At 34.7% G+C, this 10,700-nt stretch overlaps 1 protein-coding gene across 1 annotated transcript; it reads left to right on the top strand.

The window, feature by feature from the left end:
• Window positions 1-3,292: 3,292 nt before the first annotated feature.
• On the top strand, window positions 3,293-10,252 carry LOC128205526 (60S ribosomal protein L7-like). The gene is made up of 6 exons (XM_052907255.1): window positions 3,293-3,356; window positions 3,974-4,073; window positions 5,677-5,843; window positions 6,257-6,394; window positions 6,747-6,856; window positions 9,990-10,252. Exons 1-6 carry the CDS (start codon window positions 3,346-3,348, stop codon window positions 10,196-10,198), a joined length of 735 nt encoding a protein of 244 aa, XP_052763215.1. The 5' UTR covers window positions 3,293-3,345; the 3' UTR covers window positions 10,199-10,252.
• The last annotated feature ends 448 nt before the right edge of the window (window positions 10,253-10,700 follow it).

Below are 10,700 nucleotides of genomic sequence, written 5' to 3'. Positions count from 1 at the left end.
GATAAAGTTGCGATGCTACGGGGTACGGGGACATCTTCTTTACTGGATCTCGGACTTCCTAACAGACAAAACCTAGTCGGTAGTCTTCGAAGGGCAGCATTCTTCAAGTTTTCTTGTTACATCCGGCGTGCCCCAGGGGACCGTCCTAGGCCCACTCATGTTCCTTGCTTATGTCAACGATATGTCTGATTGTGTAGCCTCTTCGTCGGTGACTGTTTAAGTTCAAGAAGATTTATATAAACTGCAAGATTATGAAAATAGCAGGCTTATGCAATTAAACCAAGACAAGTTTGAGGTCATTAGAGTCACCAGGAAAAATACATTGATGCATATATATTAGAAGATCTTTCCTGGTACAAACACATAAACATTACCTGTCGTAAAGCGAATAATACGCTTAGATTTCTCAGAAAAAAATACATTTTACTGTTCACCTTAAGGTTAAGGAGACACACAGCCAAGGTTAGTACGATATATCGAACAGTTCATCAACTTATAGCTATTCCAGTTGAACCGTACTTGGTCAATGCTAATATAATTGTCTACTTAGCGGTCACAGCCTGAAAATCCTGATCCCACATTCAAGGATCCCGATACATCCAGCGTCGTTCTTTCCTATAACACCATACGACTATGGAAGTAACTTCTAGATGCAGTTGTTGCAGCCAATACAATCGAGTGCATCAAGTCTGGGCTGCAAAATATCAGTGTTTTGACTGTTGCAGTGATTATAACTGTAAATTTAAAGTTTTACTTGCACAAACTTGTCCTCAACGACACATGTATTGTTCACCAACTTGAGGCATGAAGTTTATTTGGAAGAAGAAGATGATGACTAGACGTCCATCCGCCCGCACAAAATAAGGTTCGCCATAATGAGTACCATACGTATATAATTATTTCACACGTGGACAGTCATAAATTTCAACTTGGATGGTAGAGCAAAATGGTTTCAAAGGAGACAGACTGACGGACTTGTCCAAACTTCTTAGTGGAAGTGATTTATGAATCTTTGTGATATAGGATTTAAAATAGATACAGCTTGATCAATAAAATGTCGCCGAATGTATAAGGAAGATGACTCATTTAATACTTAGCATTATGGTTTAAGCCAGTAGAGTGATGTTTATCAATATATTTTTATCAGTACTACACACGAAGTTTCTAACGTTTAAAACGTTTGGTTTACGATAAAGAATATGATAATATATTTACGTATTTTATATATAAAATGACTACGATTAAAATGGTAGTGAAATTCATCACCAATGTTGTGCCTATTACACAATGCATACAGTTTATTTTCTCTTCCAGCCCTGTAATGACGACCAATGTAAAGACATCTAAGTTATTTTTTAAAGATTTGCCGAGTTTTATTGACAATATCGGCAGTACAAAGCCTTTAGCTATAGATATAAACAATGACATGAAGAATGAGAAATACACAAAATGTAAAGGTGACAAAACTAAATACATTTGACAAGAGCTAAGTATACACTTAAACAAACACTATTTTATATAGGGCTACTAAGCAACTGCATTAATTCTGACAGAACGTCTTAATATAACATTGTAAATGTTTTTAGGCAATATCTTATAGTATTGTTATTTTTTGTAACATTTATATATACATAAATGTATTCAAAACCATTCCCTGATCTGGACATATGGTATTGAAGATGTAAATCAGAGTGAAACGAACAACATAACATAAAGTGTAATTCAAATTCAACCACATTAGACTTACGTACTTTACATTGACGATCATGGGCTCATTATTGCAATATTATTACAACCTTCCCACTTCTATTTCAAGAAAGGGTGAACATAATCGTTATGTAGATAATGCAATTCTATAGTTATCATTCAGTCATATCTACATCAAGATACTTTTCAAATGTCAAGTGCTTCTTAAAATGGCTATCTGGTTGTAGTGGGGGGCAAACCCACGGCGGTACAGTCAAGAAAAACATAGAAACCGATTCCTTATATTCTCACCCACATGGATTCACTCTAAACTGATGGATATTTAAACCTTTATTTAAAACATTAGTAAGCACCACTTGATCATGTGAATTAACCAATCACACTACAACCTTATGTTGAATCCCGTTTGTAACGCATTTCAAAATTGTGGAATTCAAAGACAATATAGGAGCGTATATCAACATTTGTTGAAGGGTCACAGCCGCCAGTATCTTGGTTGTAACACTCCTAATGAGTTGTCACACGTTATTTCGTAATAAAAAAGTGCATATTAAAAACCATGAACGAGTCCCTCTGATTATTAAAGGGGCTGTACTCCGTATGATGAAATAGCGCAAAAAAAGAAATTTGTCGAAAACTGACATATACTTGGTATCGATGTGTACAATGCATTGAAACTTACTACATAGTTTGCAATTTATTTAAGTTGAGCAGTTATTTCGTATTTTTCCATTAAAATAGATTACTGGGTATGTCTACCTAGTAGAATTCATTCCTTATGCGTGATTGGCTAGTCGGTGTTATCACGTGATATTACCGAGTTAGGTATATTGCTTTTTATTATGTCTCCCGGTTAGAGTAAGCCGTCGTAGCCCAGTGGATACGACGCTGGTCTGCAATTTTGGCGACACAGATTCGAACCCGGTCTCCGACACATTTTTTTACATTTTGGATCTTTTTTACAATTATGACATCAAAGCGTAACACATTCTATTAAATAATTGTCCTGACATTCGTTACAGAAAAAAACTTGTTTTGGTGCCAATCTGGTGTACAGTCCCTTTAATAGTTATCATATTATATCTGTCGTGTCTCACATTCAAACCTATTGTGTTATCATTGTATATAAGTATAATTGAATTATATGTTGATCGTGTAATGAGAAATACGATTGTGTTCAAATTACTTAATAAATGTCTTGAATCTTGAAACTTTTAAGTAGTTTGTGATAATGTAGCTTGAGTTGCGAACTATAGCTAAGTGTTTAGGTAACCATAACTAATAATCATTTAATTTCAATTCAGTCTTGTAAATTCTGCTATTAAATCACTTAAAACATTCATAAGCATTAATTAATCAAAATTCAGTTTAATATGCTGAACAAACATACATGAAGATTTCACTTCCCCTCCTCAGAATTATAATAAGGTATATTCTGCATTATCCACACTGTAAACAACCAATTTAGATATTTGTTATCTTGACAATCTATCTAATGTTCATTACGTTTATTATGAAAATTAAACATAATTAGTTCGATAGACTTTGCTCTCGAAGCCGACACCATTTCAGAAATAGTATTACCGTTTTGACTGACGATTTAGACTTCCGGTTTACTGCCTCTTTCCCATCGCTAAAATGGCGAATACGTACGTGAATCATGTTTACCATTTTAAATCGATCTGAATCTATGTTGTTAATTGTTGATATCTTTAAAATTTGTATTAATTCATTACCTTTATATGTTATAAATTATTAAGTAACCATATTTTGCGAGAAAATAACTAAATAAGGTTCTTATTCGTGTGATTTGTTGGTGTGTGTCTGATGTCAAAGAATTGACAGTAAATTACCCGAATGGACTATCTACTTTCATATATTGTATTGTCTGTTTGTTATGATTATCACAATTCATGGTTTTCAGAGCTTACCGAATGTAGAAATAAAAGTAATGACGTTTTTTTCGAACGTTTTTTATCTACGAAGTTCTAGATATTCGAACATTTCGGACTGCCTTTTGGAGCTGGATATATATACACTGTAAGGCCTTTCGGCATACGCACAGTGGGAAAGCGATGTGAATATGTTAGTCCCGACGAAAGAGGGCTGTCCTTAAACTTGCTACTGTCTTTGCATCCACTAAAATGTCCATTCACTAAAATGTCATTTTATCAAAGACCTTCAGACATTATTTTATGTCAAAGGATATTATCCCTTTAACAATACTTAACTGACACTTGTTTTCAAAGTACTGTTTCTTCTGCAGTAAACAGCCTCCGAAGGTGCCCGAGACACTCCTGAAAAGGAGGAAACAGAATGAGGAGAGGCGATCAAAGCAAGCAAAGGCCAACCTCCTCTCTAAAAAGGTAAAAACATTGATATGTGACAATTGTAGACGTTAAGTCTGTGTAAACAACATGTAACATCTTTGTCAACTGATCATATATTTATAAATATTAAATGCATTGAGAAACTTGATGGTCTCGCGGCTGAATCTTTGTTTCACTTCTGCAGTGTTCGAAATTTGCGATAGTCCGATAGCCCGAGGCTACCGAATTTCAGCTCGGGCTACCGGATCTCCGTAAAAAGTAGCCCGATCGGGCTACCGTTTTTTTTCAAATGTAATTTAATAAAACAAAAAACAACAATTAAAAGCGTAAAGCATCGTGTTTTATACGCTAATAATTTAAGAATGCGTCCTACCAGGCAACTCGAGCGACTTAGTCGCCTTGACAATGGCGAAAGAACAAAGCGAAGTCAGAATTGCCGAAATTTACGATGATCAAAAAGCTAATTGCTCTGCGGTTCAGGGCTGCAAGCCATGAGCAATATGTTTCTTTATTCAATTAATATATATATAAACACATGTCTAGAGTAATTAAAGCCCGAAGTGACAAGTGATTATCGATCTGTTTGTAACTACTAACTGTGTCTATTAGCAGCAGTCAAACTCATTGAAGTCAATAACTCCGCCCATTATGTAAATTTACGATAACTTCGGCAGTTTTCGCTAAATACGATGGCAGTGAAAAGCAGCTTAGACGCTAATTATCAATATAAAAATCGATACTTTATTTATTTTGTTTAAATATATTTTATTATTGTCCAAAATTAAATGATAGATTTTAAGTTTTTAATGCGTAAAAGAAAATTACAAACATCGTCTTTAATGCGAGGGAAACAGGTGCCCGTTTACTTCCTGACAAAAGTATTAAAGGAGAACTGTTGGACATAGTTAAATCGTTGTCAGTGTACAGTACAGTTAGGTTCTATTATATACCTTTAAATTGCTTTGCCATTTATTTTAAATAACATTTATAGGAATATTGGCATCGATTTTTTTTCCGGAATTTGAAAGTGAAACTGAAAGTACAAAAAAAATCATTGCACAATCGCTGGTGCATTTCGGATTTGACAAGGATGCATTGGATAAGAGAACTAATTGTACACGCATAATTCTACTAATTGTACACGCATAGCTCTTATAATCTTAAATGATATGTTCAACAGAGTCAGACAATATTTTCTCCTTTTTTTAACCTTTTTAAGGCTTTTCCATGGGGTGGGGCGCCCAATTTTTTTAGTCTGCGAGAAATTCACTTTGCTTAATAAAATATTGACGCATTGACTTGTCCAGATTGAGGAACATTTATTGAATTATTGAAACTGAATGAGCGTGTTTTCATAAATGCTTCCAAACGAGTGATACTTTTAATATGGTGTTTATGTTTGGGCTAGTAAAATTTCCTATCTGGTAGCCCGAATGGGCCAGTGGATTCAAATCCGAATTTCGTTCACTGCTTCTGTGTCTGTTGATATCAGTGAAATTTAGTGAATTACTGAAAGTCTCTTAATATCAGAACTTAAATGAAGTTTTTATTGAAAACATGTCCCAACAATATCCAGAGATGAATGAAATTGATCTTTTTCATATTTTCAATAGGTGATTGGTTTTGTTTTACGTTTCAGAAAGCCCAGGACAAGAAGCGAGTGATATTCAAGCGTGCTGAGAAATACCTTAAGGAATACCGAGCCAACGCCAAGGCAGAAGTGAACCTCTCGCGCCAGGCTAGAAAGTCCGGGAACTTCTATGTGCCAGCTGAGTCCAAACTAGCCTTTGTCATGAGAATCAGAGGGTAGGTTCTAGTGTGGTTGGAAGTTCAAAAAGTTTTATATTAAAACTTCTTCAGATTATAAAACGACAAGAAATACTTCAGACTTAGCAACTTTTATTTTAAGGTCAATGCATGTCTTTGTTTTCTTGACTTTTTATGATGTTTAGACAATTTCAGAAGTATTTTTAATGGCATTATATATGGAAAAAAATCTTAGACCAATTGTAGTTCATATTTTGAGATCCTTACAATTAATGTTGCAGTTTGCTCAAGTTTAATGTGTCTCACTTGAGTATTATAATTTGTTCAAGGTAAGTAAAATTTGCTGTGTTTTAACATAATCCTAAGCCCTTGTTAAAAATAATGCATCAAAAATGAACAAATAAAGTATTGATGTTTACACTAGATTTTACATGTAAATAATAATTCTTCAGTATCAACGGTGTGCACCCCCGCCCAAGGAAGATTATGCAGCTCCTTAGACTGCGACAGATCAACAACGGGGTGTTTGTAAAGCTTAACAAGGCAACCATCATGATGCTTAGAATTGCTGAACCATTCATCACCTGGGGGTATGTCTGTGATTAACAACATCTTTTGCAATACAAACATTATACTTCGCTTGACAAATTTATGTGCAAATAATTCATCTTCATGCGTACATGTTTCTTTATATTAGAGTTTCTAACTTAACAAACCAAAAAATATATTGCCTGACTGAGAAGTACTATTTTCCTTGTATTTTTTATTCGCTGTAAACATGGAAAATGTTTACTCTGTATCGAGTAGAAATATAGGGAAATCTGTGGAAACAGTCAGACCTGCAAGGCATTTAATTATATAGATTATCATTAACATTTTACTTCATCACTATATGATACATCTGACTTGATGATGATTCATTGATTATAATATACATTACAGGTACCCCAACTTGAAGAGCGTCCGAGAGCTCATCTACAAGCGTGGGTATGGCAAGGTGGCCGTCCGCAGAATCCCTCTCACTGACAATGCCATCATTGAGAAAGTCCTAGGTATGTGTGTGCAGATTTTTTTGTGTTTACAAATCAATTTCTATCATAAACATTTCACTACAACCAATCAAATATTTGATGATACGTCATGTAAAAGATTTTCTTAGCGCCTACTTGCCGATGGCCTGAGATGGCTATGACCATCTGCTTCAAAAGCAACAATGTTTGAATGTCTTGCATTGTTTGTTCAATACATATATTAATTACTTTTTAACTTCATTAATGCTTGACACGATTTTTCATAATTACGTTGCCTTCTCTATCTCCGTTTAACGATATGATTTGATCAGGGTCTTCTCAATGTCAATTTTGATTGGTTAACTTTCAATAGCTCTGCCTACTGGCGATGTTTTGGTGACACGGCCCAATTATCGGATTAAGAGATTACCAATTTGTATGAATGGCTTATTGCAATGTTTTGACTAATGGGACAGTGGCCAAATACTCGCTGATTGACAGATTAACAATGTGCTAAAATTTTCGGCGAAGTCAATGTCGCTTTGATGATATAAATGGGCGAAGTCTGGGAATTTTAGGCGACCACTTTGCCCAAGTCGCCCCCTCGCGAGAGCCCTGAACCCCCTTCAGAAGCGATTTAAAATTTACAAGTATAAAAGGCAAAGTGATCTCATCAAACCTAATGATGCATTAGAAATTGATATGAAATACAATTTAATGATTCAACTGTAACACTTCTTATATCTTTATTTTTGATAAGAATAAGATTATAATTTATGCCATGAACTCTTTGTATGCTGTGCAAAATTAAATAGTATATTTATCATGTTTGAAGCAAGTTGATGTGTCTAAAATAATTGGCAAACAAACACAACATGGTTGTACAGATTTGTTATTTATTGAAATATCTCGTAAAATAACATTTATAGTATAAAACAATATGTTACGCATTATGAATATTATTATTGAATAATTGTACCTGTTATAATATTAATTATTATAATAATAGAATTATAAGTACTTAAAACAAACAGTCTGAGAAACACAACCAATGAATGGGAATCTAACCAATTAGCCCTGTTTAATTTACACTAGCTGTGCAACAAAAGAGTTTCATATATTAATCACTGTCCAATCAACACTTAACGGTCAAACCAACGCTTTCAATCACTTAATAGTTGTTGAAACAACACTTGTGGTCCAATCTATAAGTATAGCCATCTAGAAACAATAGTTGTTCAACCAACAGTTGCAGTTCAAACATCACTAGTAGTCTATTACACTTGCTGTCCATCCAGCAGTCCAGCCAACAACGGTTGTCAAACCAACACTTACAGTCCAACTATCTATAGGTGTTTAACCAACACTCATGGTCCAACCAAAATAGCAGTCAAATAAACGAAAGCTGTCCATCCAATAGTAGTCTGTTGACCACCACTGGTTATCCATCACTATCTGCTTGCAGTCCTGGGTGTACTAGCAGCCAAACCAATTCTAATGGTGATCTTGATGGAAGTAATCTTCGCAAAACATAACATCAGCATATTTGAATCATATCTGTAAATAAAAGGAAGGGAAATTAATAGCAGAAGTGTTTCGTCTATTTGATTTAAAAACCACAACAACAATAATCAAATAAGATTAGGAACAGCATATATTTTTCAGAACAGTTTACCCCACCCACTACAACCTCCTGTCTTGGTAGTTAGTCAAGCGATTAAAATCTTATGTTATGCATATCATATCTCTATGATGTATTTTAAACTCATTGAAATGCCATATATAATGAGAATATGTAATTCATAACAAACCTGGGTGGTAATTTATCCGATATTAGCGCTGTTATTAGACTTCATTTCAACCCGAAAAGAAACCGGAAGTTCCTATGCCGCAAAGGATTATGGTATATTGAGAAGTTGCTATCAAGGAATAAAACAGAAGTAATCATCAAAGTATAAACAATTCAAGGGAGGTAACACGAATTAACTGTTCAATCGGTCTGAAGGGATTTTCACCCTTACGTCATATGCAATTTAATTCTTAAATTTCGACACCCCCCCATCAGAAGCAAATTTCACAATTTGGCAACCACCGACAGATGCAAATTAGTGAAAAAGACACCCTACCATATATGATGAAAAAAATTGCCGTCCCCCCTGGGGTATATGTTTAAATGGAATAGCCCTCAACAGTATCGTTATGTATCCCAAAAACATTTATTGTTACTGTCTCCTTCATGTGAACTAGAAGGCTGCCACACTTAGAGATTTTAGTGTTAAAGAAAAACCCACTCTCAGCAACAGTTTTCAAGCGGAGAATGCTTTGGGGCTTGTTCAATTACTTTTTCAAACACAGAAAAAACATGCAAAGTAATAGCATAAATGAAAAGAGAAGAAGAAAATACATAAAATATGTAAATTTCAATCCTGTATCTTCAAAAATAAAAAAATAAAATAATGCAAAATAGTTTAAAGAAAATCAAGAAAAGAGCTCCGTGACGCGTCATACGGAATATGTGCTTTTTGCATGAAAATATTCCAACAAGATGTCCATAATTCAGAACTTCAAAATTCCATGAGTTATTTTCACAATTTAAACAGTTCTGTAAATGTTGTCAAACTCTTTCTGTATGTGCTATTTTCAGTCATATAAATGCACTTTAAAAAAAGACTGATGTTGCTAAATATCAATTCTAGTCCTGAATTCACAATGCTAGGTTTTCCCTTACTGGTGCAATAAATAAAAAGTTAAGTTTGACGACTGAAAACATGTAGCAGTTCAAGGACTTGAATTATTTCTGAAGTAAAGTGTGTATTAAGTGTCCAGTGTTTTTATGTACCGGTGGGGGGGGGGGGGAGCTTTAGAGTTACAAATGTCTTGCACTAAGCCTTAAATGTGTTGACAATATCAAAGCCAAATAGCAATGTTGGGAATAAAGCTCAATTAACAAGCAGTTTAAATACAAATATATGCCCATGATTGGTTAAAACAACTCCGTAACACATAATATTGAGTCTCATTTCACACATTAATTTACCAAAAAAACCTGGTTTTGTCCATTGATTTTGTAAGGTTATTGGAAAATGAGAATGGAAAGATCAATCATTAAACTCCTTTAGCCAAAAACCACACTAAAATACTCATTTCTCACTCACATTCTCATATCTCATTTTAGGCAAAAAAGGCATCATCTGCATGGAAGACCTGATCCATGAGATCTGCACAGTTGGGCCCAATTTCAAGGCCGCCTCCAACTTCCTGTGGCCCTTCAAGCTGAACACACCAAACGGTGGCTGGCGCAGGAAGTACAACCACTTCAACGACGGTGGTGACTGCGGACTCCGGGAAACACAGATCAACCCGTTGTTGAGACACATGGTGTAATAATATATGTTATATATGGACCTTCTGAGCTGGAAATAAATGGAAAAAAATAGACCAATTATGTGTGTTGTTTGATGTCAATACTGAGCTGTGTAAGACTGCATCCTTGTTGACAATGGCAGCAGTTTTATGCCTCTTGACTATTCGAAGAATTTGTGGCTTTTCTACTCCTTGCGAGGTGTTGATGTCTTGGTCTTGTTAAAATTGTAGGGCTAGATGGTATTTTTACTTCATCATCAGAGAAGTAAGACATGAATTCAAGGTACAAATTAAAGGATTAAAAAGTTAGCTGGTAGTATGGATGCTCATGATGAAATTACCTCTTTTGTATTTTTATGGTTCAATTCAATACATGTGTCCTCCATAAATGTGTATGTTTTAAGAGAAGAACAACAGATAATTTACTAAGACTTATATAATGCCCTATTCTAGTTTTGAAATCGCACAAGAATGATTTCATATTGGTAACAAATACATAAGCAAAACCATAATCACTCAGAAC

This window comes from Mya arenaria, chromosome 10 (genome assembly GCF_026914265.1).
Source record: "Mya arenaria isolate MELC-2E11 chromosome 10, ASM2691426v1".
NCBI lineage: Eukaryota > Metazoa > Mollusca > Bivalvia > Myida > Myidae > Mya > Mya arenaria.
The sequence above is the reverse complement of the archived record's forward strand: the minus strand, read 5'-3'. Positions and strand labels throughout refer to the sequence as shown.

Coding starts and splice junctions, on each gene's coding strand:
- LOC128205526 (XM_052907255.1), top strand. Junction 4,074..5,676: donor CCAACCTCCTCTCTAAAAAG/GTAAAAACATTG, acceptor TTTACGTTTCAG/AAAGCCCAGGACAAGAAGCG. Junction 6,395..6,746: donor GAACCATTCATCACCTGGGG/GTATGTCTGTGA, acceptor TATACATTACAG/GTACCCCAACTTGAAGAGCG.